The sequence below is a fragment of the Carassius auratus genome, chromosome 28 (assembly GCF_003368295.1).
Source record: "Carassius auratus strain Wakin chromosome 28, ASM336829v1, whole genome shotgun sequence".
In the NCBI taxonomy this organism is placed as follows: Eukaryota; Metazoa; Chordata; class Actinopteri; order Cypriniformes; family Cyprinidae; genus Carassius; species Carassius auratus.
In genome coordinates this window covers 23005604-23033595 of record NC_039270.1, presented here as the reverse complement: position 1 = coordinate 23033595, position 27992 = coordinate 23005604, and the positions used below count along the sequence as shown (strand labels likewise).

General features: G+C 37.0%; 2 protein-coding genes across 2 annotated transcripts; one reads left to right on the top strand and one right to left on the bottom strand.

The window, feature by feature from the left end:
• The first annotated feature begins 547 nt into the window (after positions 1-547).
• Positions 548-19161, top strand: LOC113047399 (myosin light chain kinase, smooth muscle-like). Its single transcript, XM_026208750.1, has 15 exons — positions 548-743; positions 7532-7744; positions 8096-8161; positions 9622-9749; positions 9834-9987; positions 10518-10826; positions 11723-11822; positions 12201-12404; positions 12534-12751; positions 13548-13671; positions 13776-13928; positions 14020-14152; positions 17657-17741; positions 17935-18057; positions 18140-19161. The coding sequence occupies exons 1-15, from the start codon at positions 548-550 to the stop codon at positions 18352-18354; spliced, it is 2421 nt and encodes an 806-aa protein (XP_026064535.1). The 3' UTR covers positions 18355-19161.
• A 1211-nt stretch (positions 19162-20372) lies between these two features.
• On the bottom strand, positions 20373-27702 carry LOC113047231 (coiled-coil domain-containing protein 47). Its single transcript, XM_026208569.1, has 13 exons — positions 27570-27702; positions 25091-25383; positions 24922-25014; positions 24672-24846; positions 24466-24587; positions 24311-24376; positions 24123-24224; positions 23027-23137; positions 22013-22098; positions 21835-21893; positions 21647-21756; positions 21394-21561; positions 20373-21304 (listed from the first exon to the last, which is right to left on the bottom strand). The coding sequence occupies exons 2-13, from the start codon at positions 25373-25375 to the stop codon at positions 21224-21226; spliced, it is 1458 nt and encodes a 485-aa protein (XP_026064354.1). The 5' UTR covers positions 25376-25383; positions 27570-27702; the 3' UTR covers positions 20373-21223.
• Between the last annotated feature and the right edge of the window lie 290 nt (positions 27703-27992).

Here is a 27992-nt window from a genome sequence, read left to right as displayed (position 1 = left end):
TAATGGCTGCTAAAAAAAATTGAACCGTTTTCATCTTTAAAATGTACCTAAAAAAGAGACAACCAAAGTTCAACTGATAACATGGGGAATGCCTTTGACCTTTAATTGAGTTTCTGGTCTGTTACTTGTGTATCTTTTTCTCCATTTTTTCAAGCAAACATTCAAACAAACATCACTGATATGACCCACACTAGTTTACTCTTCAGGATCAACCCTCTTATCACCACTTCTCTTTCTCTTTTACCACAGTCACAGTTTGTGTGAAAAGAAACCAAGTGAAAGATATACGGTGAAATGTTGTGATAGTTGCGGGTGGGGTTTGTGACAAGTCACTGAACCCAGCGAGAGGACAGTGTTCTGCAGACCAACTGAATGAGGCTTCAGTCACGGGGAGGAGCCAGAAACTAAAGAGATGCAAAGAACAGCTCAGGACAGAGGACATGTGAACATAGCAGAGACTCAGAGACACAGGAAAATACGAGCCACCTGATATGAAAGCTGGGAAATGACTTGGATTTTATGAACCTGGTATGTACTGATAGGAGAAATGAGTATTGCTGACGGGAAGAAACGCTATGTGTCCACTTTCAGGATACAGCTGTCAAGCTCCCAGTCAAAAGGGTCCAACGGACAAGTGTCCGAACCTGCACACATCCCTACAATCACCACAGCCGTGAAGAAGCTTGGAGAGACGTCCAATGCAGGCAAGTCTGGAGATTTCTTGCAGCTACACACAGGCTTTTGTGAGTGAGTGTGTCTGTCAGTATTTGCATGCTCGAGAGAGCCTATTTGTGTTTGTATATGCAAGCTGGTTTGATTCTTGACTGTAAAAATATGTTGAGGTTGACATGGTCTTCTCGTCGGGAAGCATTGTTCTTAAAACAAGCCCTCTTGAGAGTTGTCATGGTTAATAATCAGTGTCCATGAAGCAGACATCAGGAATGACACTTTCACTACATTTGGATAATAATCAAGTGATGGAGGAGTTCACTGTACAACTGCATTCAGCCAGATTTAGACGGGGAAATCCTGAACGGACAATTTGACTTCCTTGTGGTTCGCTTACACCATGGGATATGCCTGATTGGATTTGTTTTTTTACTATCAGGCTGATATCTGATATATTAGGGTCCAAAAATGCTTCTATTTTTATTCAATTAAAAACAAAAACCATTCAGCCGTTGTTTAGGGGAATAAAAAAAGGTGTTTATGACTGTACATCTTTTCTTTTATTATTTTAAGAATTAAAAATAAACAATAAGAATGAGAAATTAATAAGAATTTAGGAGAAAAATATATTTTTTAAGAATGTTGATTATTTTGATGTAAAATAATTTTAATGATTTAAATAATCCTTGAAAGTTTTCTAAGGTGCCCTAGAGGACATAGTCCCATTTTTGACGACCACTTGTAATTTTAATTTGTCAGGTTTATTTCATTAGATTAAACATTTTTGAAAAATGTAAGAACAGGTCGTATAGATGTTGCAACATGAAGCACATTAAGGTTATCTAAGATAGCATTTTCATTTCTTCTTCATTTAACATCATTAATTTCTTTTGTTTAAGAGGAAATGTTCCCAAACTTAAAGCTTTCTGTGCATTTCCAGGTTTAAATGGGGCGGAAAAATACAATTTTTAAAGTGGTCTCAGACTTTGAAACTCTGTTGTATCTTCTTATCTGTCTCATGATGCAAATTGCTGACCAGGCAAGAGGTCACTATTGGCAGGAAATTCCGTCCTTGCTAATTTGAACAGCAGGCTTTTGTTTTGTTTTCTGCATTGGTTTGTGTGGGACATTGTGTGTGTTTGATGCTAGTGCTCTTCTCTAACTGCACAATTACAACACTGCAGTTCCTTCCTTTCATTTCTTAGATCGTATCACCTGATACAAGACAGCTGAAGTACAAAGAATGAAATTAAAACATTTCAGCTTGTTCTTCAGAGAACTAAAGTCACCACTTTATTTTTCCAACGCAGTGAGTTGCCAGAACAACAGTAGAAACATTTTTAAATACTTGTTTGCATGCACAAATGAGGATTACATGGTTACATTAGGCCAGGGCAAAAGACAGCAGATCATGTGATCTACCAGGTCAGTGAGAACAAAAGCGTTTGGTCCCATGTTAATACAGCAGAGAGGACTAGAATGACTTGTTGCTTGAACTGAAATGACATGTTGTACCTCCCGTAGCTAAATGAGATTAAGAAGACCACATGAGGCAGCTTCACAAATACAAAATACAAAAAAAATGGGTCTGGCATATATAAAGTTACTAAACACAAATGCTTGTGGGAGGTTAGTAATATTATACAAGGCTCCGCCCACAGCCCTGTATGAAAGCTACAATAAGTGGCAGTATTTGAAACAGAAACAGGTTTGTTGGAGGAGTGTCAGATGAGATCACAGTTTATTTCAAGCCTGTGGTTTGATTTCAATTCACTCTGAGTCACAGTTAACTTTTGTTAGTTTTGTTGTACGTTTGCTATTAGAATTGCTTCATTTTATTTATTTTTATAAATATTTTTGTTGCTTTTTGTCATTTTTTTTATGTGGTGCTTCTGTTTCTGGTGTTTCTAGACGGAAGGTGTGAGAGCGAGGATGTTGAAACGTACAGCAGCTATTAACAAACACACCTCTTCAGCTGCTCTCTTCATTTATTTCAGACTTGTTTCTTCCTGTGTGAACTAATTGTTAAACATACAAGTCTATGACTCACAAGTCCATTTGAATGTTATTTGCGATTGCAGAAATAAGTATCATCTATATCATTATATTAAGGTTTTGAATTAATTTACTAAACACATACAGCAAACATGATCTTATTCCCATTGTTTAAACAGAATAACATGATTATTAGTCTTGCATAAAATATGCTTACAACAGTGTGCAGCTGGAACAGAACACAGCAGAGAAGTGTATTGTCAGTGTATTGACTTGTATTATATTTAAGCAATATCACCCTCAGGACTTGTATGTGTGATGCTGATTTTATGCAAGGGTTCAATAAACAATTGATATTGAGAAACTTACACTTCAGACAAAGTTTTGGCAAGTATTTTGTATATTTTTGCTCCCTCTATAAAAAAAAAATATCTACAGAATGGAGCAACATTCTCCATTCAACAAATAGCACTGGCATTCCTCACATAATTTTGTCAATTAGACCTGCTCTCTTGATTGCTTAACACAAATTTCTCCTTATGGAGATAATAAATGATGAATTATTATGAATTATGATGATGATGATGGTTGAGTGAATAATTCAGTGATTTATTCATAGAATCATTTGGTTCCTCAAAGAATGCGTGTGTTGGAAGTAATCATCTTAATGATTCATTCATAAAAACAGCACTTTGTTGCCTCTTACTATGAATCGAAATTCAAAAACCATACTTCACTGCACTTTAAAATATATATATATATATGACTAATCTCACTCTGCTTTCTTCGGTCAAGCTAGTGAGTAGTAAACACAGCCATGCTAGTGGTCTGGATCCACCCCTTTTCGCTGAGCCCCTTGAGGACTGTATAATTGATGAAGGAAATGACATCACACTGAAAGGGACTATCACAGGGAGCCAGCCAATAAGTGTCTCCTGGCTTCATAATGGTGAGTTCAGTGAGATTTTTCTTCATATTGATTTTGCTGCTTGAAACATATCAGTCTGAGTAAGAATAATGTACCTTAAAGGGTTAGTTCACCCAAATATTAAAATTATGTAATTAATAACTTACCCACATGTTGTTTCAAACCCGTAAGACCTCCGTTTATCTTCGGGACACAGTTTAAGATATTTTAGATTTAGTCCGAGAGCTCTCAGTCCCTCCATTGAAGCTGTGTGTACGGTATACTGTCCATGTCCAGAAAGGTAAGAAAAACATCATCAAAGTAGTCCATGTGACATCAGAGGGTCGGTTAGAATTTGTTAAAGCAATCGAAAATACATTTTGGTCAAAAAATAGCAAAAACGACGACTTTATTCATCATTGTCTTCTCTTCCGTGTCTGTTGTGAGAGAGTTCAAAACAAAGCAGTTTGTCATATCCGGCGAACAAATCATTTGATGTAACGGTTCTTCTTGAACCAGTTCACCAAATCGAACTGAATCGTTTGAAATGGTTCGCGTCTCCAATAAGCATAAACCCACAAATGACTTAAGCTGTTAACTTTTTTAATGTAACCAATATCCCAGAGTAATTAATGTACTCAAACAGTACACTGATTGAACTGCTGTGAAGAGAGAACTGAAGATGAACACCGAGCAGAGCCAGATAATGAACAAAAGATTGACTCATCAGTTTTCGGATCACCATTACTTCTTTCGGACAGTTTGATTCAATAAACCGGTTGAAGAAAACGATTCACCAGTTCTTTTGCACTCGATGTAATGGCGTCATTTGCGATGATTGCCCTTGATTCAAGCCTTCGGTTTACCCGCACTCATAACACTAGCACAGAATCAGTTCAGAATCAATCACCAAAAGAATCAGTTCAGTTCAGACGCTCTTTGTGTCGGTCTGCTTCACGCTGAATCACACATGCGCAGTATCATCAGCTCCTCGGTTCACGAATCGGACTCGTCTGACAGAAATGGTTCTTGAATCAAGAAAGAGTTAATGTTTTGTTTGTTATCTAGCTCGGCTTGGTGTTCATCTTCAGTTCTCTCTTCACAGCAGTTCAGTCACTGTTTCAGTACATTAATTACTCCGGGATATTGGTTTGTTTGAACTCAGAAGGAGTGTCAGCCACATTAAAAAAGTTAACAGCTTAAATAATTTGTGGATTAATGCGTATTGGAGACGCGAACCGTTTGAAATGATTCAGTTCGATTTGGTGAACTGGTTCAAAAAGATCACAAGAGCTCTCGGACTAAATCTAAAATATCTTAAACTGTGTCCCGAAGATGAACGGAGGTCTCACGGGGTTGGAACGACATGAGGGTGAGTTATTAATGACATAATTTAGATTTTTGGGTGAACTAACCCTTTAACTATTGATATATGGCTCAATACATAAATATGTGTTTGTATGAATATTTGTTATGATTTCATATGCAGTTTCCTGCTACGGGGGCCCCACACATTTCAACTACAAACACACATTATTTTCAAGTTTTTAAAACTTTGAGAATTCTATCTCTTCATGAAGCCACTAAGTCACTCCTCCTCTTGCTTTGTTTCCCTCTTTCTGTCCATTTGTACCACAACCATTTCAGGTGAGCCTGTGCTGTTTGGAGAATCCTCATTAGTGGGAGGAGTGGTGACTTTGGTAGTTAGGGAATGTCTCCCAGAGGATGCTGGGGCTTATACATGTGTGGCCGAAAACAAAGCAGGAAAAACATCCAGCAGTGCAGCAGTGTGTGTGAGAGGTAAATATGAACTCAAATTCAACTTACATATGAGGCCATATGCATACACTCTTAAAAAAGGTGTTTAATAGGCTCTTCAAAGCACTGCCATAGAAGAACCATTTTTGGTTCCACAAAGAATGGTTCTTTAAAGAACCATCTCTTTCTTACCTTTTTGTAAGAACCGTATTTCACCACAAAGAATCTTTGTGAAACACAAAGGTTCCTTATGGAACCATTAAGACTAAATAGCTTTTTCTATGACATCGTGAAGCACCTTTATATTTAAGAGCAGTGTTGGGGAAAGTTACTTTTAAAAGTAATGCATAACAATATTGCGTTACTCCCTAAAAATTAACTAATGATGTTACTATGCTACTTTTTATGGAAAGTTATGCGTTACATTACTTTTGCGTTACTTGCACGTTACTTTTTAAAAATGAGCAGGGCTTAATTGTTTTGAATTTAAGAATTTCTGTTTATAGCAAATGTAAATGAAAGGTCGAGTGTAATGAATAAACCTCAGGCTGAATGAAAAGTACATTCACGTCTGTACAGTAGAACACAGAAGGAAGGTTTCAACACTCTTCAGCAATAAAAAAAAACAATGAATCACAATTGTTAGTTTATCTAAAGTCTTTTTTGCTTATTAGTATTAGTATGAACTGGATCATCAAAGGTCAGCAGCAAATCTATTAGTTAATAAAATGGGATTAGATACATTTGTGTTATTTAACATCTTTAATTATTGCAGGTTTGCGTAATATTCTAAGTTTGCATTTCACTGTTAAATGCAATTTAATCTGTTTTTTGGAGAGTGGGATGAATTATTGGCACCCCACTTAAAACTGCAGTTTTTGTCCTTTTTTTTTCTCGACAAGAAAAGCATTTATTAAGATGTTGAACCGCCGTATCTCTTCATGATCACATCAAACAGAGAACTTTCAAACGTGCACTTCAGCCTCACCTCAGCGTCAGGCGCGAGTCACACGAGCGCGGAAAAACTACAGCAGCCAAATAAGCTTCAGTAGAACAACTGTGAACTGCGGTCTGATGAGATGTTGTTAGACTATATGTCAGTAAAACACACTCTCCTGTCCTGTCCCATCAGCCGTTTTACTGTGCTCACGGTGCACACTCTTTAACGGTAGGCTACGCAAATATGTGGCTTCTATATATCACTTCATCGTAAATAACCCGCACAAGAAATATGAGCACCTAGTTCTGTCGTCATCTAAGTCATGAAATTACCAAAAGGCGATTAAAGCTGCAAACTGTGCACTTATACCCAGTACACAAGAGCGTCTCTCAAATGCATGTACTAAGATATATTCTGTAATTCGAGATCACAATACTACACGATACTAGAAAATATGCGAAAATGAAACCATTTAAAAGCATAAAATAACTCATTTTATATTCTAGCATGTATGTCTACTGTATATTTCCGGCCTTTTTCACATTTTTATCACCATCTGCACGTCTCATCCATGAGTATGCAATGTTCGAGAGAAAGTATTTGGGAGTTTTGAGAAGCTGAATGAGAAATAAAGCTATAGTTAACCCCTTTATTAAATTACCTGGCGTTGAGGAATAATACAAAATTGTCATATTCACACAGTATTACTCGATCTAATTCACAAATATCTCAGTTACAATTAAGTAGAAAATAACTGTACTCGGTTGTGTTTTAAGCACCAAAACAGTCCAGTACATTATAATCAAACACATTTTTGTATTGAAATAATGGTGATTTCTGTGCCACCATCATGTTCACACAGAGCACACAACGCCTCTGTACTTCCGATTTCTCCCGATATGGGGACAGGAGACTTGTCAGTCAATAAATTGGAAAACAAAGTAACTCAGATATTTTCTTGTAAATTAAAAAGTAATGCGTTACTTTACTAGTTACTTGGAAAAGGTCATCTGATTATGTAACTTGCGTTACTTGTAATGTGTTACCCCCAACACTGTTTAAGAGTGGATATGGACTAGTTACATTACTAGCACGATGCAGGTGTTTCTGTTTATATCATATACAGAGGTGTGAATTGATAGGATTATCAATGTTAATTACCCTTGTTTAATATCATTCTCTCTCTCTCTCTCTCTCTCTCTCTCTGATTTAATAATTCACTTTCGTTTGCTCCTCATGCAACCACTATGAATCAATTGCAGACTATGAAACAATCATTGGGATCCGTAACAAAATTGCCAACACATCTCTCTCTCATCCCAATTCTTCTCATCCTCACACTCCTGAGATGCTAAGCGGGATCTTAAACTCCTCTCAGAGCGTCCCAGATAACATCAGTGTTTTAAAAGGCCCAGAGTCATCACAGACACCTCAAACAGGAAGTCCTAGAACAAGCTCACCAACACTCAAGAGAGGTATGTCACAAACAATGGCCCTACCAACAAAGTAATCTCTTGCATTTAAGTATAGGAAATGTCATTTAATGCATGGCACCTTTTTGTTTCCTTTAAAGCTCTCATATCACTGTCATTAGGGTGGTGTCACTGGCTAATACCATTTTATTCAAAATCTAATTATTCCATGTAAATGTACAAATATACAAAGAGCATTTCCTGTCCGATTTACATACTAATGGTATTATGTTGAGCATTTCCTCTTTAATGTGTATTAATATTTCTCTTAGACATACACACCTTATCACTTGACTCCTCCCTTATGTGATATGATCTGATGCATGCTCTTTAACACAAAAACACCCACACCAGATTCTTTACATATTTCTGTGTCTTGTTACAGAGGTGCATGTCAAAAGAAAAGCAGCTCAGGTACAGGTAAGATCATCATCATGTCTGTCCTGCAATTTCACTTCTACTTTTGCTCTTTTTTTTAAATCTTTGACTCAGAATATTTACTTATTTTTGTCCTTCATACTGTAACTTACCTATCAGTAATAGCCGAATTGCAGATTTTCTGTAACTTGGATTCTTTCAAGTGACTCTCATTTCTTGAAGGCCATGTGATCCGTAGCCTCCCACACCCACACCTTTCATTTATATTCTAATAACACCGTGGCTTTAATGCATTTTGTGTAAATTGCGAGTTAAAGTATAACCGCTGTGACCTGCTTCAATAAGGAGTCATTTGCTCCGGGCCGTCTGTGTTTTACTCCACTGATCTCGGTTCCTGATTGTCCGGATCCTTCAGAGTCTGTTAGTGCTGTATACAGTAAACAGTCTTTTGTGTCTTGACAACTAATGTTTACCTTAGGAATGGCTTTATTCCCATTAAACACTGTAATCTGTTTTGTCCAAAGAAATATTCTTCAAAGAACCTAACATTTAACATCAAATTGTGTTTTAGTTTAAATCCTTTGTGTCTGCATTTATAGCTTACAGAGAGATAAACAATTTAATCTGCTCATATACTGATCAGCCTGCCTTACGCATAAACATACGAATTTCTCATATTATTGCACCAAAATACTCAATGTCACTTGAAGATGGTCTCATATTTTCTGTGGTACTTCTGTTTGTAATTGGGCCGGACACTTAAGCACTGAATGATGGTTGTTTTCTTTCAGTAATTTGATCTTTCACGTAAAACACACTGCTGTCTGTGGTCAGTCTGTATTAATAATAGGTCTGTTTAAAAGCCATTAGCTGGTCAAGTTCAGCTGAGTGTGATGATTTGTATAATTGTAGTTTCAGTTTGCTTTCGTATTCATCACATACACAGTATATGCCGCAGCCTCCCTCTAGCTCAAACAGAGCAAGGTGACAATGCCAAAAGTCAGGGGTAAAAAAAAAAAAAAAAAAAAACATATATTGAATGCAATGTAAACTGCTTTGGATTAAAAATGCATCTGCCAAATGCATAAATGTACAAGAAAATATGATCCCATAACATTCTTAGTATGAGAGAAGGCAAAATGCCATTGATTGTATAATGAAAAAGTCATGTTTTGTGTGAAAGATTTATAAATTAACATTTAATGTATTACAAATAATTGTAATCAATTGAAATTTTGAAGAATATTGTGTTTATATTGTTTGTATTATATATGTTTTCTTGCATTTTTATTCATCATTATTAATAATATAATATATAATAATCTATAAACAGATAATATAAACATACAGTCGTTTTTTGAAAAATTCAGAGACATTGATAATAATGAAATAATAAAATCGGTGAAGCAAAGGCCTCCCTTTTCTCTCTATTTAATCCTTTTGTTGTGTAGACAAAATAGCTGAGACATTAGCAAGGTCTCATTGTGTTTTTGTGTTTACAGCACCTCCTCTGCAGTTTGTGGATCCGTTAGATCGTCTGGAGGTGCACGTTGGAGAGACGGCCCGTTTGAAGTGTGTGTTCAAAGGCAGCCCTCCTGTTGTTTCTTGCTGGGTCTATAACAAAAAAGATGTACATAAGAGCACAACACAATCCAGACATGTTGCATTCAGTTGGTCCTTCTGTCTGTGTGTATAATGTTGTGTCTTTCTGAAGGTGGTGGAAAGCTCCAGGTTTCATATTGAGTCCTGCAATGAAAGCAGCTCTCTAGTGATTTCTGAAGCCCTTCCTGAGGACTCCGGACGTTACACAATATTTGTACGAGATCGCAAAAGTTCAGCCCAACACACAGTGACCCTGAATGTCATTGGTAAGGTCAGACTATCCTCAGCTGTCATTTGGGTTGTGATGCTCATTCCTTTTGCTCAGATCTACTGTAAGTTATTTAAAAAAAAAACTATTTATATAGGCAATGACATGAATACACATTTTTTGATTGGCATGTTTTCAATTAATATAGTGTGAATATATGTGTATATTTTTGTGAAATAAAAATGTAAAGTTCCATTCACAAAGAATAATAAATATAAAGATCGGTAACTATATTAGCATCCACACCATTGCAACTTTAAAATATTAATATATTTAAAATTTTACCTAACAGTTCATTTCTTTGACTTTTTAAATTAAAAGACACAGTTTGTGTAAAATGGAGAAATAAATATTCCTGATATTCTTGAACAAAATGAAGCATACATATTTTAACCTAAGTGCTGAAAATCTCAATTAAATAAATAAAGAAATAGTCTGTGTACTCTCAGTCTCTGGAATTATTACATACAGTGTTTATGAAAACTGTATAACCATTTGATGATTGGTATGTGTGTGTGTTTTATCCAGACCTGCCTCAGCCTCCGGCCTCCTGTCCCGTGGTGCATGTCCTCTCCCCTCACTCTCTGGTTTTGTCCTGGTCTGGGCCGTCTTACGATGGCGGCAGTGCTGTGACGGGATACGTGGTGGAAGTTTGTGAAAGCCCATGTGGGACTGGCCAGTGGAGAGAGCTCACAGCCCAGTGTAAGAGCACCTCGCTCAGGGTGACCTCAGGGCTCCAGCCTCTAGCAGAATACTGCTTCCGGGTCAGGGCCTGTAACGCTGTGGGGGTCAGCGAACCCAGCCAAGAGTCCCAGCCAATCAGGATGGACAACCCAGGTGAGGTTGTTTAGATTTTTTTTTTATGATATAAAAGTTTTGATGACAAATGGTTCTCCCAAAGAATTAAATGTATTCACCCTTAGGCGATCCAAGATGTAGATGAGTTTGTTTCTTCATCAGAGAAATTTAGCATTGCATCGCTTGCTCATCAATGGATGCTGTGCAGTGAATGGGTGCCGTCAGAATGAGAGTCCAAACAACTATAAAAACCTCAGTAAAAGGCTGCATGTTTGAAAGACTCAAATCCATCAAGATGTTTACTCAAATTGCTACAGGCTAAACGACGAGTCGTCTGTTTCTAAAATTGCTTCCTCAAATGTAAAAGTAATCTTATCTCAATCAACAGAGAAATATGCTCAGCTCAAGCACAGTTTACGAGCAAAAACGCTCCAAAACAGGTCTAAAGAAATATGTCAGTGGATTCTGATGTGAGACCTGGAGGAAGCATTATTATGGATTATGTTTTAAAGTTAAAATGCCTTATTGATGAATTTGTTTCTTAGAAACACACAGCTTTCCACTTAACAACTTATTCATACTGTGATGTTTTTATCATTTGTGAGCAAGCGATTTAACACTATATTTCTCCAGATATTTTCAGTTGAAGAAAGGCCTGAGGGTAAATAGATGTTCAGCAAGTTTTCCTTTTTTGGTCAACTATTCCTGTAATGCATATTTTAGGCTAGATCAGTTGCTATTTATTATATTTATTAATGCAGCACTCAATTGGCTTCTAATTTTAAAATAATCTATTCCCACAATTTATGGGAACAAGGCTCGGCAACCAAATTGTAAACAGGAAGAACATGTTTAAAGTCATTGCCAAAGGGTATGCAATCTAAGAGTTTTGTGTTGAGGTCCCACGATAAATTAAAGTATGTTGTCTTTCCAAGGAGAGCCCTGTGAAGAGAAACCCGTGGAGTATGTGGCTGTGACCATCAACACTGTGGATAAACTTGCTGACCACTATACTGTCCAGGAAAAACTCGGCGTGTAAGTATCCTTATCAAACACACATTTAGCAGGCCTCATAGCTCACATTCACAGGACCTGTCAAGTATAACAAAACGTGCATGCATCAAAAAGAGAAAACAACCCCTATACTTGATTCTGATTGCCAGAAGAAGGCAAATAAATACCACAGGTTAAACTAGGGTTATGTTTTGTAAATTTCGTTGGAAATGACTCATAACCTTTAATTCATACTTTTCAGAGGTGTTAAAACAATGGTTAACAGCTGAATATCAGGTTCACTTAATTCTCAAGAACTGGATAAAGGAATAGGATATTGCGCAATAATGATTCGTTAAATATATCACATACTTTGAGGTTGTAAGCATAATTGCATGCTTAATTCTGAATCTTTCTCAGAGGGAAGTTTGGCCAGGTGTTTCGGATGACCCATAAGGAGACGGGCCGAGTTCGTGCTGGAAAGTTCTACAAAGGTCGCCGGACAAAGGAGAGAGAGGCTGCGAGGAAAGAAATAGAGCTAATGAATTTCCTACACCATCCGAAGCTCGTGCAGTGTCTTGCTGCATATGATAACAAGGATGAGATGGTCATGGTGATGGAGTAGTGAGTATCTTGCATGTGCAATGTTTTAGAAAAATGTTCAGAAATACCAACAGTTTCAATGCATTCATTTCAATAGAGCTGTTATAATGTTTGGCAGCTACACAGGTTAATCTGTGTGTGTATGTGCAGTGTTGCTGGTGGGGAGCTGTTTGAGCGCATTGTAGATGATAGTTTCGAGCACACCGAAGTGTCCAGTGTGGGCTACATGCATCAGATTCTGGAGGGGATTCAGTACATGCACCAGCAAAACATTGTCCACCTGGACCTCAAACCTGAGAACATCGTCTGTGTGGACAGAACCGGGATTCAGATCAAAATCATTGACTTTGGACTCGCGAGCAAGCTGGGTACGGATCTACTCATGATATTGTCAACACAACAATATATGGTATATTATACCAGAGTCCGGACTTTGAGAAGCACTGTGTATAATAAAGTCAAATAAAAGGAAATAAATATATAAATACAAAATATTAACATTGAATAAAATATATTACCATGCTTTAATATTATTAATATAATAAAAATAAACATAATACAATAATAAGGTGCTTTTATAAGTGATAGTTTGTGCACAATAACTGAAAGAACACAATACCATGTTAATATCATGTTTATCTAGACTTTATCTAAATGAGGTTGATACCATGGTATTTTTCATAGTATTGTCTATGCAAATGTTTCTATGGTAAACTTTTAGTACCATGGTATATAGCAAATAACCATGGTGTGCTGATACACAGAACGTGTTAGGGACTTCTGAGTGAAATATTTGGAGGGTTATTTTCATTATAACTAGGTTTTGTTCATTTAAACAAGGTTTATTATCAAATAAAATGTAAATACATTAAGCTGAAAAGCTTCAACTTAACAAAAATGACAAACTATGCCTTGTCTACTAATTGAACTATGTTTAAGTTAAACTACTAAAAATGAATTACTGCAAATAAATGAAAGTAAACTAAGAGAAATATTTCTAACCTATATAGTAATAGCTTACCAACTTAACAAAACAACAACAGCATAAAAATAAAAATAATTACTAAAATTACTAAATTAACCTAGAATTAAAATGAATACTGAAAATTATAGCTACTGAAAGCTATAATAACTCTACCAGTGAATGTTTGTTTGATACCGTAGATCCTAACACACCTGTGAAGGTGATGCATGGCACTCCAGAATTTGTTGCTCCAGAGGTCATCAACTATGAGCCCATCTGTCTGGCCACTGACATGTGGAGCATCGGGGTCATCTGCTACATCCTGTGAGCACAAACACTGTTACTTAGGTTTTTGCTGCTCCCTTGTGGTAAAAAAAAAAAAAAATGCCATTACATGATGTGAATCTGATTTAGTTTTTTCTCTGAAGGTTGAGCGGTGAATCTCCGTTCCAGGGTGAGAGTGACTCGGAGACTCTGGCTCTTGTGACAGCAGCGCAGTGGGAGTTTGACGAGGAGAGCTTTGAAGATATCACAGACCTGGCAAAAGATTTCATTAGCTCTCTGCTCAGCAAAGATGCCAGGTGCATTCATATACTTGAATACTTTCCGTGCACACATCACACAAATGCGTCCACACAAGGATTCATAACTCTGCGTTCAATTTTGTGACAGGCGCAGGATGTCATGTGAAGAAGCCTTGGCTCATTCCTGGTTGGCTTATACTTGTGTAGACAGCAGCAGCAGCAGCATCAAAAACCTTTCCAAAGACAAAATGAAGAGATTCTTGACTAGGCAGAAGTGGAAGGTAATTTAAAAAAGAGCACAATAGACATCACTGATTTAACTAGCAGTTATTAGCATGGTTAAATAACTGCATGTTGTTACTTGTAACGTTACGCACAGTCGAGAGAGTTTACACATACTTAAAGAGTACGATTTCAGTCGGAATAAGGCAACATTTCTTATCTTTCAAATATAACGTAATCAGTTAGCTTTTCGACAGCCTGAGAAATGAAATTAGACACAATAGTATTTTTGGACAGCTACGTTTCGCTCAATAACGCGCATGCTCTTAACCCTTATGCGTTGTTGGGGACGTTTTCGTCCACTAGGGGGCAATCTTGAGTCTTAATTTGGCCACAACTTTCGCTGTGTTTCAGCAAATTGAATGATTTTTGGTGACGAATCTTATTTTTTACACATATTTTGGGAAAATGCAAATTTTTCAAAAACTCAACAATACACTGTGGGCAAATTCACTAACCTTTCGTTATGTTCGTGGATGAAAACATCCACTAAATTAAACTGCTCTAAAAATGTATGAGATAAAAGTTTTTTACTTTTTTTTTTATCTATTAATCAACCTCATTCCTGATCAAAACTACAAATTGTTTTTTAAAAATCCAATATTTGTATTCTTTAATTGCCAAGTTCATAAATTATGTCACTGATTTGAGGAAAAAAACAAACAAAATTACTTTTTTTCAATATAAAAAGTTATTGTGGACTGGAGTTTTTTTAGTTTTTTTCTACCTTTTATCACAGTCTTTGGCTTGTCAAAGATTAGTAACAACATTGGCTTTAATGCATTGTTAGTTTTTGTGCAGAATCAGATTTAAATTTTTTCTCCCTCATTTACTGTTCTTGGCTGTTTCTCCCCATTGACTTCCATAATAATTACATTTATTGATTGCAAAGCCATGACACCATATAATCATGCATTCTATCTTGAAGGTTGGTAGTTTTCCCTTTTGGGAAGAGGTAAAATTTGAAACTTTTACAGTTGATCTCTACAAGGCACCATTTACCCTTTAGATAGGTCTGTGCAAAAAATAAAAATAAATAAAAAAAGCGTAGTTTCTGGTTTGTATATGGAGTTATATGGAGTATAACAGCATATTATATTGTGTGTGAGAGAGGAAGATAGTGTAGACGAGACCTTTTGCGCACTTACCTTCATGTATATGAGAAAATCTAAATTTGCACATCAGCTCTCAGAACTACATGGAGTAAACAATAACAAAGTAATTGTGTTTATGCACCTGCTGCCTTTTGATGGTGAGAAGTACAGACCAAACAAAAACAACTGGATGTAAACACTTGCATGCCATGGTCATTTGATGGTAAGAAGAGGGTGAGAAGAGCAGCAAGCAACATGAGATCGGGCTTGACTTAAACCAAAGTTTTGGAAATGATTGTCCAGCGAGCTGCAAGATGTATTGTCTTCTTCCTCTGACACCACAGACTCAGGGGAGTCAGATCCTAATTTTGTTGTGGCACCCTCATCATCCTCTCCTGCTTCCACTGAAGGGGAGGAGGATACAGAGGATCCTGGATCTGGGTGGATTGGGAGAAACGGTAATTTTCCACCAACGTGTAGACAACCCCCTTCCTTCAGCCTGCCAGAGGCGTGACTCCAGGGACGATGCGTTATTCCATCGCAAGGGTCTAGAAGTGTGTGTGTGTGTGTGTGTGTGTGTGTGTGAGAGAGACCTTTGCGCACTTACCTTGATGCATCTGAGAAAATCTAAATATGCACATCAGCTCTCAGAACTACATGGCGTAAACAAAAACAAAGTAAGTGTATTTATACACCTGCTGCCTTTTGATGGTGAGAAATAAGGATGGCCTTTGTGTGAAATGCTTGTCTTTTCTTGATGGTAAAGCCAGTTTAAAACCTTAAAATCTTTCAGTGATACACTTTTCCATTTTTTTTCTGTAAAAAAATCTGCTTTGCATCAGATTTATGAACATAATTTATTATGAACCAAAACGCAACAGCAACTTCAAATAAACTGCAACTCGCTGGAGGGGGTCAGGCTGCATAATCATTTCTAAAACTTCAGTACAAGTCAAGCCCTTTCTCGTGTTGCTTGCTGCTCTTCAAACCATTAAATGACCAGCAGGATGGCATGCAAGTGTTTAAATCCACGTACCTTGTTTTTGTTTAGTCTGTACTTCTCACCACTATCAAAAGGCAGGAAAACCACCAACCATCAAGAATGCATGATTTTATGGTGTCATGGCTTTGCAATCAAAAAATGTAATTATAATGGAAGTGAATGGGGCAGAAACAGCCAAGAACAGTAAATGACGGAGAAAAAATTAAAATCTGATGCTGCACAAAAACTAACAATGCATCAAAGCCAGTGTTGTTACTAATCTTTGACAAGCCAAAGACTGTGATAAAAGGTTTAAAAAAAATATCCAGTCCACAATCACATTTTATATTGAAAAGTCATTTTGTGTGTTTTTTTTCCCCAAATCAGTGACTTCATTTACGAACTTGGCAATTAAAGAGTAAACATCTTGGATTTTTTTTTTTACATTTAGTAGTTTTGATAAGGACTGAGGTTGATTAATAGATTTATGCAAAAAATGTGAAAAAATATATATATTTATCTGATACATTTTTAGAGCAGTGTAATTTAGTAGATGTTTTTATCCCGAACATAATGAAAGGGTAGTGAATTTGAACAACCCTCAAGGGTTAAAGACAGGCCATGCACAGCCAACATATCTGGTATTGATCAAATCAGAGAGATCTCTGTATTAAGATTAAGATCTCTAAATTATAAACAAAACTTTGACGAAAAAAATGTTTTACTCATTTTCTACAAGCCTTTTGCACTGTTATTGATAGTTAATTCTTATTTAGCAATAAAATAGCCATTTAGTTTAATTCTACAAGTGTCCACTTTGAGGTAGCCACCCACATGTTTTTCCTGTTGAATCATTAATGAACTTTATAAAGCAAACAAAAGAATAACTTTTATATTGTTATTAATATTTAAATATGATCTTTTACTGGACTAAAGCAACTTTTTATGTAATTATCCATACATCTGTGTCAAATGTAGGCCTATGTAACAAAGGATTTGATAAAAGTTTCGGCCATTTGTACATCTCCCAAATCATCATATCGTGTTGCATTATATAATCCAATTACAACTACAGAGCTTTGATCATAAATCTAAGCATTTAAATATAATTTTACTAAGACATATTATAAGGAGATGAGGAGGGACAACTCATATTTAAATGGATTTTATGTAAGTGGTGTGGTATACCGAATCACATTGATTTACAAGCTATAAGAATTGAAATCTTACTTTTTTGGCTGTATAAATAACAACGTCAGCACCGAATTGCATTTTTATTCACCTTGTTCTAAACTTATCAGTAATTTTTCCCCAATTTATTTGAACAAATGACTCATAAAGGTCACACATTCATTAATCAGACTCCATTGCATTGTTTTTGTGTGCACATAAACTTCATTCTCTTCTTTTTATGACTTTGTATTTAGAAAACAGGCAAAGCTTTGCTGGCTCTGAACAGGATGGCTATATTTTCTAAACCAGAGGCTTCTGCAAGCCTGAGCCCTGTGGATGGTGAGAAAGGAATCAAACACCAAAGAAAAAATCAATGTGCTTCATAAACCAGTGTATAACACCGTACCACAGAATGTCACCAAAAAAGATTGTGACATCTCTGACATCTGTGTCTTGTGATATGTCTTTTTTTATATAGTGACGGATGTTTTACAGGTCAGTTATACATTGTTCTTGCTTCTTGTTGTTATAGAGACAGAGAAGGCACTGCAGTCTCTGGAGTTGAAGCTTCAGAGTAAACCTGAGTTCAGTAAGACACTGTCTGACCTGACTGTCCCGCAGGGCTCCAGCGCACAGCTCTCCTGTCTCATCTCAGGTTAGGACACGCAGATGGATTCTCTACAGTCCATCATGAGAAGTCTCTCCTGAAACCACAGCTTCGTCTGTCTGTGTTTCAGGTTACCCTGACCCTGAGGTGGTGTGGCTGAAGGCCGGGGAGCAGCTGGAGCTGCAGGAGGAGTGTGTGAAGGTGGTCTATGAGGAGGACGGCAGCTGTACTCTCACCCTGGACAACGTCTCTCCGCACCACACCGGCCTGTATTCCTGCAAAGCCACTAATGTACTCGGGGAGGCACTGTGCTCTGCTACTCTCACTGTCGAGCAGAAAGACTAACACATGAAATCATAATGGCATAAAAAAGTCACATAAATACACATCAGACAGATTCAAATACACTGATGCAAACAATGGCAATATAATTGTGAATTTAATTTTAAGAAAGCTAATTGATGTTATTGTCATTTATTATTATTTGTTGTTGTTGTTTTATTATTGGACTTTGGTTTAATGTCATTGACTGTTAATAGTTTTTATCACTGTATGACCTTATAAGTATACATATATTTACAAACAGCTCCATTTTAACCAATGAGAGTCTAAATAGATTTAGTGAACTGTTTAAAGTCAGCATCAACTGAAAATTCAAATGCATTAATATTTATATTATTATATATTAATATTGTTTTGAACATTTCATCCCTGCATATTTTAGTTTTTTCCCCTTATAATATTAAATCAATATGGCATAACTCTTAACTTTTCAGTGAAATGTCAAACTTCTTCATTTAGTCTGCTTAAATTCACTCACAATCGACTGCAAGCATATATTCAGATCTGTCTATAATTTTTTGACCAAGTCCCAGTCCTACATTTATTCATTTCTGTTTCGTCATGATTTTAAGATATGACAAAGGAAATCAATATGGCCCAGTCTTATTAATTTACATCCAGGAGAGTGAAGGTTGTGTCAACTTGCTTGAAATACAATCCCAGTGAACCGGGACAATATTAAAATGTCAAACATGTTTAATGTAAAGCTAGTAATGTCCAAACAGGCTGTTTGGAAGCAGACTTTAGAACACACATTTGATAATAAAAATGCTGAATTGATGATAATAATAAAGACTGTATAGACATTAATCTGTGCAGGTGCTTGTTTGATCTTCATCAGTCTGTGAAGAGTCATTCCATTCAATTGAGTTGTATCTAATGTTATCAACTTCACTGAGATCCTCTAAACTGCTCTATGCTTTGCTATGAGCTCCACACATGACATACACAAATTTAAGAATTCAGTGCCACAATTTGTTCACTTGTTAGAAAATCATAATCAAGTTTGAATCATTTGAATTAAAATGATACAAAAAAATTTATTTTTATCAATTCTGATACCAAAGCATTTTTGTCAGCCTCAAATTGTTCCAAACTTGCATGGCTTTGGTTCATTTTCAAACCATGAATGAATATATTTTTACAGGTGTGCTGTTTTTTTTGCACCCTGCTGGATTGGGGGAGAGCAGTCAGATGGAAAACTGCATGCATTATCTGAACGTTGTTTAACATATACTTTATGATGAAAATTATTATAAGAAGAACTCCACTGGACATTGTCTCAATACTGGCTGAATCACAGAAACTGTAACCCTTCCACCCCTCCATCCACTGTAACAGTCTGAAGAAAATGTGTAGATTTACAGGAGATGTAGCTTGATACTTGATATAAATACTGGTTTTGCTTGAACAAAGGACCATTTCAACTGTGCACTTGCACCTCTCAGATTTGTTACATTATTTGTCGTCATGCATGTATCGCAACGTTTTTGAAAAAATGTTTGTTAAATAACTTTTTTTTTTCATTGACTCGACATGTGAAAAACAAATAAAACTGTGATGTCTTGTAAACATTGAACTTGGTTTATTTTACACTTTAAAAGATATCTAAATCATACTAAAATATTTGGTTTGGTAAGACCTTTTCAATGTTTTATAAGATGACTCTTCCTCCCCAAGGCTGCATTTATTAATACAATACAGTAAAAACAGTGGTATTATGAAATATGAAATTTAAAATACCTTCTATTGTTATATATTTTAAAATGTAGTTTATTGTTGTGATGACAAAGGTGATTCTTCATCCATCATTACTCCAGTGTTCAGTGTCAAATGCTCTTTCAGGAATCATTATAATATGCTGATTTGTTGTAACAGTTGCTTTTGTGGAAACCGTAATGCTTTTTAAAGTAGCTTTATAGGAAACAGCATATTACACAGCAGGGGTGAACTAGCCATTTACACTTCTGAAATACATTTTTAGAAAAGATGTAATAACCAGCAGAACTCAATCAAAGAACTATGTTTCCAATGAATGCTTTATTCAGTTAAGCGTCCCATTAACAAATGTTACAGAAAAAAAGGGTTACAGTCAATGTTCACTCATAAACATGATACAAGCTCATGGATGCTCTGATCAACTATTAACTTAACAATACATTTCAATTTCACCTCTGTTAAATACGTATAAAGGAGTTTGCGCTGCCTTGACAGTGACAAATCACAGTGGGCCTTTGCTCATAAAAAAGAAAAAAAAAGAAAGACAATGACAATGTGCCTATTACTCATCTATAAACGCTTGCAATCATGAATTCTTAGAAATAGGGTTAAGGAAGCACTGTAGTACAAAAAAGGTAGCTTTCTTACCCACCCAGTTCCTTTTAAAAACACTCCCGGATATCCCTTTAAAAAGAAGCACAGCTGAAACTTTAAGGAGGTGAGGTTAAATCTCTTGGGAGTTGAAATGAAAGAGCAGGTCCTCTACACAAGTCCATACTGAACTCCCAGGAGACAACTGAATTGAAAAAAGGTTGGCTAAAGTGGCAAGTTGCTTTGAAGAGGCCCAAAAGGTCCAGATTATTATGACAAAGCCCACAAAAAGCAATAGTCTCGCAATTAGGCTGAAAAGTCATGCTTGAAATGATTGCTACAGTAAAACATGTTCAAACAGTTCAGACATCTCCAATCCAGTTGTCTTTTAAAGATCAGATTTACTCCTTAACCAGCTGCTTTCTCCTGATTGGACAGAGCGTTTATGTGGGCGCAATAGAAGCCAATCGAATGGCATGCACATTCACGTAGAAGAGTGTATAGATTAGCATGTGTGGAAGTAGTAGATTCTTTCTCTGATTCCTATGAGCGTGTGTGTGTCTCACATGGCTTTCACTTTGATCTGCTTCATTTTCATCTGCTTCTTCTCCAGCTTCTTCTGCTCGCGACGCTGGGCGGCTTCCTGAATGAAAGAGCAAGGAGAAAATCATGTATCGATGGCACGATAAGAGAAAACCTCTGATTTTTTTTTGAGAGAGTACAAACACACACCTCTAAGCGGCGCTGTCTGTCAGGATCCTCCTCGTTCATGATCCTCTCCTTCTCCGCTCTCTTCTTCTCTTCACGACGCGTCTGAGCGGCCTCCTGTCGCTGAGCGTGAGTGTGCTTCAGGAAGTTCTCCTCCACGCGAGCACGGTTTCTGTCTGCTTTCTGCTTCCCCTGAACAGCCACATGAAGCAACATGTTAACCTTCAGTTACTAGATCGACGTGTTGTTGTTCAGATTGTGCGTGTGGTGCACTCACCTCTCTGTTGAGGCGAAGCTTCTTGAGCTTGTCGATGCTGTAGATCACCATGTTCATCAGAGGCAGCAGACTGTCCATATCTTTGGGAGATGTGTTACCCATCCCAGGCACTGGAAATACAACATATTAATAAGCGGACCAATGATAGTACGGAGAATGGCCATTTTTGGATTGTGGATTTGTCTCACCGTTAAATGTAAACAGCAGTGTTTTCTTGGTCTCGGGCAGCTTTAAGGGCTGACCCTCCCTAAAAACAGTTGAGAAACCATTAACATTTATTAACCAGTACAAGCTCCTCCAACATAGTGGAAGAATATAACTACAAGGAGAAAAAGAAAGGAAAAAATTGATAAATGAAAAACGTACTCTTGCATAACTTTTGGACCAGAGAATTGGTCCGAGAAATGGATGGACTCGATCTTGTCAGCATGAGTGGTAAGGTAATGTACCATCTGAAAACAGAAAAAAATGATTTCAAAACAACTTTGGAATTATTTATATAACATTGTTCCATTTATTAATATTTTTAAATAAGCTTTAATTATTATATTTTCAGTTTTTGTAATTTAGTAACATGTTATTGTCATTTTATTAGCGTAGTATTTTTAAAAAAACTCTTTATTTCTGTTTTAATGATTTTAGAACTTCAGCTTAAAGGAGCATTGCGTAGGTTCTGAAATTTCTAACCATTAGAGGAACTGCAGCCAGTCTCAGTGCGCACGCTCGTACGAGCACAACCACATCAACCAGGGTTGCCGCAGCAACCACTGACGCCTATCGCTCTTGCTTTTTGCCACGCTAGATACGTTTTTTTTTTTTTTTTACTTACGAGGAGTGTCCGTGGGTGTCTGAATTGTGCTGCCGGAGGCTGGTCTCTTCTTTCCATCCAGAGTCCATCTGAAAAGACTATTGCCGCTGCTTACTATAATGGCTGGTGTGCCGTACGGTTGTAAGCCCAAGTAGACGAGAACGCGCATGACGTCACATTTAGTGAATTTTCGCACCAATTCGGGCCCCGACTCCTCCACAAACAATTGAGCCTACAGGCTGATAGAGGCAACCGTGGTGGACAGTCGTGGTGTCATTCTTTTTTTTACATCATGGTTGGCTCAAACATGTACAACTGAAAACTCTATCTTAAAGATTTTTTTTTAAGTAAAAACCTCCACATAGCTCCTTTAAACTTTTGTTTCAGTTAGTTGCCAAGTCAGCTTTTTTAATATACAGTTAGATTTTTTAAGGTCTAGTTTTACTTAAAGTAACGAAAACCATTTTTAAGAGTTTTAGTTCCAAAATTAGTTTCATCAGAGTCGTTTTTCCCAACACGGTCTTAGTCCAAACTCACTAATGATCTGGCAGACTGTGACGTTCTGCTCTTACCTTGCTGTCCATCACTCCATCCGTGACCTCTCCCATCTCTGATAAAATGGCCAGAGAATCAGGGATGCCATATTTTGTCCCTGATTTGGGCTTATCACCACAGAACTCACTCTGTGAAGAGAACAAGAAACAATCAAGTTAGCACAGACCAGTTCCTCAAGACATTAAAACTACAAAATACAAAAAAAACAAACCGGAGATATTTCTATTGCCTCAAAGACTGCACACAAACACATACAGCAAGAGTGTTGCAGTTCAATTTGCAAACAGACAAACTGTATGTGCACGAACTGCGTAAAAATACCCAAAGAGCTATTGGTTTCAATCAGTCTGACACATCCTTCAGTGAATGAACTCCCTGAACCCTTCAGAGCGGTTAGTGCATCAACATCAGACGCACTCACTAACCACAAGCCTTTACTTTCAGTCAAGCCTGACTCCAAGAAAGAGTTGATGTGTGTGTATTTATTGTTTGCCAAAAAAGAAAATTAGTATTATTCACTGGTTGTTCATATGACAATGTGTAATTAAAGACAAACTTTTGCTATTTTATACATAAAAAGTATTTCTGAATTAAATTTAATTACATTAAAATGTAATTCAGCAAAAAACTAAATATTCTTTAAAGCACTTATTCAAAAGTTTGGGATAAATTATTTAGTTTTTAAAAAGAAGTGTCTTTTGCTCATCAAGGGAGAATTATTTGACCAGAAATGCAGTAAAAACAGTAATATCGAGAACTATTATCACATCTTCAAATGACTGTAATTGTAAAAACAAATGTCATGTATTTCTGTGATGGCAAAGCTGAATTTCAGCAGCCATTACTCCAGTCCTAGAAAATATTCTAATATGCTGAATTGCTGCTCAAGAAACATTTATCACTATTATCAGTTTTGAATAGCAGTTTGAAAACTTCAAGCATTTATTTAAACTAGAAATCACTGCAACATTGTAGATGTTTTTTTTTTTCCTGTTACTTCTGACTGATTTCCATATTCACTAAAACATATCTTACTAATCCCAAACGTATGAACAGCAGTGTAAATAATAATATAGTATTTTCTATCAAATATGCAGCTCATTCATGACTAACCAGGTCCTGCAGCTCTTTCTGCAGCCGTGCCATGGCCTTCCGACTCCCCACAGCAAACACAAACGTGTCCATGTCCTCATCATTCAGAGTCACTTTAACTTGCTGTGGATGAGGAAGAGGAACATCCTTTTGACACACTACTTGAAATCAGTCTATGCTAATACATCAGAGTTTGTGTGTGCGCGTACCACTTGATCACAGGCCGGTCTCATCATCCTGGACAACACATTCAGCAGGTCCTGTCTTTTCAAAAACTGCAACAGTTGACCAAAAACCATATCATGGTGAATGCACAGACATCTGTGAAGCATCCTTCTTTCTCTCATTCACATAGACACGCTACCTTAAGCTGAATCAGCATGCCCTCACAGCAGACTCGTCCTGAGCACCACAGGTTGTAGATGTGCTCATTCTCCTGGTTCAGTTTCCCCGTACTGGTGGCCTCCTTACTGGTGCCATCATCCCCTAAAAGTAAAGACACGTTTGAGAGTTTGAACCAAAAACAAGGTCAGAGAAACTGGCAAAGTGGAGAGAGAGAGGTACACTTACCCACGAGGGCAAAGTTGCTCTCGAGAAGTTCTCTGTGGGAATTAAACCAGGCCTGGGCAAGCCTGCTGTTCTTGTTTTTGCCAATTATGTAGTTCATAATGTAGGCAAGAAGACCCGTGACCATCAGGATCTCCATGTAATAACTCTCCCAGCTGTTCTGAAGGTGCGCTGGGACCTGTTACACATGCAAACAGTCATCTAAGGAAGCCAGTGAGGCGCCTGTGAAGTGAATTTTTCACTGAATCCGTACCTCTCTGTATATAAGGGTGTCTTTGAATGAAGGGTTGGTCTTCTCATAGCCCTCAAACTCCTCGTTGTCATACTTGCTGTACATGTCTTGATCCTGTAACGTCGATCAGATCAAATTAAGATTTGTGGCTTGCAGAAAAACGGAAGTAGGAGTGCTTTCCCATTTTTACCTGTGCATCAGCATCTTCAAACTCGTCCTGGCCATCCTCGTTCTCCACCGTGGCCTCGTCTTCGTCGTCTTCTACAGGTGTGGATGGGGGGGCTGCTCGAGGGGGCGGCTCTTTCTCCACATCGACTGCTGGGTCCTCGCTGACGTCCTCAAACTCAGCGAAGTCATTGTCATCAAACTCGGCGATGTCCTCACCGTCATCGAAGTCGTCGTTGTAGCGCCCCCTGGTGTCCGGCAGGGCCAGCAGCAGCAGCAGGGCTGGGAGGAGGAAGACCAGGTGCCTCATGATTCAACCTGCACAAACAACGACAAAGACAAACCAACCTGCTTTTAACTAGACAGCAAAGAGTTTGATTAAGTATACTAGTGCGCAGAAGTTTCTGGATTTATTTTAATACAGCACAAAATGTAATACTGTGAAATATCAATAAAATATTTTCTATTTTCATATATTTTAAAATGTAATTTATTCCTGTGATGCAAAGCTGGATTTTCAGCATCATCACTCCAGTCTTCAGTATCACAGGATCCTTCAGAAATCATTCTAATATATGATGATTTCCTATTATCAATGTTGAAAACAATTGGTCTGCTTCATATTTTTGTGGAAAATGTGATAAATTTTTTGCAGGATAAGAAAAACGTTAAAATAGAAATCCATTGCAACATTACAAAAGTCCTAGCTCAAAAATCTTTTTTTTTCTCTCGTACTGATCTCAAATATTTGAACAGTAGTGTATATCCAGTCATTTGTTGGTATACAGACTAACGTAAATGTTGATGGTGTAAACGAAGAACACTGAGTAAATACGACGAATGATTGAATGGGTGATAAGAAGCCCTATGCATTATTTGGTGTATAATCAAAAACAGTCCACCTCCAGTACTTTATACTATGATCAGCATCAGCTGCAGTACAGACAAACAAGTCTGAGTTGTACTTTCATATAATTCCAAGAAAACTAATGTTTAGACTGCAAACGTGTGAAGTAAAAACACTCAGTCATATCTACTTTAACAAAATTTTAGAGAAACACTTTTACAGTCAATGAAAGCATTTTTCTCACATGCCTTAAAGAAGTTATTATGGTTGTTTCTGACTTAATGTCTATCAGTCCTGTATGTGTGGCAGAATTCCCAGACAATAGTTACGGTTTGTCCATCATCAGTGTGTACAAACGCATGATAAAAGTGCAGTGAACACACTTTTGCAAACATTTACAATGGTTCAGTTTCAATAGTGTAATAGCAACAGGAGAAAGATAAAAGGTGGAGGAGGAGGTTGGTCAATCTGTTCAGAGTATTATCATGAGAGCCTAAGCCCTTCAGATGGTCACTGAAATGATAATTGGCTGAACTTCTTTACATGGCACGGTCTGGTTGGCCATACACTAAGCTGATTTTCTATGGACTTTATGCTCAATTTAAGAATGAGATAATTCACTTAATACAAGCACACATAAGTTAAAAATTTCATTATACACAAAACATTTGGTACATCAAAAATAAATAAATAAATAAATCCAATTACGACAAATCCACATGAAATCATTGCTAATGAAGGGCATATATCAGAAATCTTTTTTATCCTTTTTTTTATTTTTTATCTCTGACACCAAATTTATTAAATTCATAATACATCTGAGAGCACATATCATAGTGATCCATATAGTTAGTCAATCACAGCCATATCTATAAGATGAAGTCATATTTGACCCATATCTGAGGGAACATTATTATATTCAGGCCTAAAACACAAAATACTAGTAGGAAAAAAGTAATACATTACAGACTTAAAAAAGAAAGAAAAATAAATGTATTACAAGGCATTTTTGTGTCCCACATCTTGAGTTAGAGGACTTTCCCCTTTTTATTTCCCTCCTTCATATCCAATGTAAAATATAGTACAGTAAGAGTATATTAAGCAGCTAATTCAGTGTGAGCAGATCCTGACAAGACAGTGAGTGAAGCAGACGATGGCTCAAATTTAAACATCATGTCAGATACAGTTATAACCGAGTGTCAAGTTATACTCCACCTGCTACAAGACTGATAAGAGAAGAACTAAAGTTACTCGTTACTCGAAGTCAGAGAGGACGGGGCTGTTGTTAAATTATAACCCAGTTTAACCTGTAATCTCGGAAAGACTCGTCGTGCCAGCGCCAATTCCTCGCTGAGACAAAACTTTACTGCTCTGCCACTATAAAACATATCACACAGATTTTCCAAGTGTGTCATGTCAAGCGAATCAAAATAATTTTGAAGGATATTCGACTAAGAAAAGCCATCCAGTTTAGTCCAGCCCATCCCCCATGAGTCCTGCTACACTCACATTGATGCTAGCTCGCTAACTGCTCCCGCTACACGACCCGCCTTAGTAACCGCACGCGACATTCCTGCGCCTGTCACTGCGTCGATCATTTCACCTCGTAGGGTGTATACGAGAAGTCAACGATAACCTCAAAATCATACAGACGTACCTGTAAAAATCGGCGTGTTTCCCTTCAGTGTGTGACAGCAGCAGTACCCCTCACAGGAGAGGCAAGGGTCATCTGACCTAGCGTTACTCTACCCACAATGCTGTGCGAGCCCTGACAACAAGGATAAGAAAAGATCGGGGCGTTGATCAAAGATTAACCCTTTGCCATTAAACTGCGGTTATTACTTCAGTATGCATGAGAGGCATATTCAGATATCGTAGATAAATAATAGAATAAATATATATTTTATATGTAAATAATAAAGTCTAAATTATATATGCATACAATAATTTATTTGTAATAGAATTATTGATACAATTCATTTAGTGTTTATAAATCTTAATATAATTATTAATAATTTGTTTTAATATTCTGTTTTAATGCATTTAAATATGAGATATTTTGACGTTTTTGTGAAAAAGC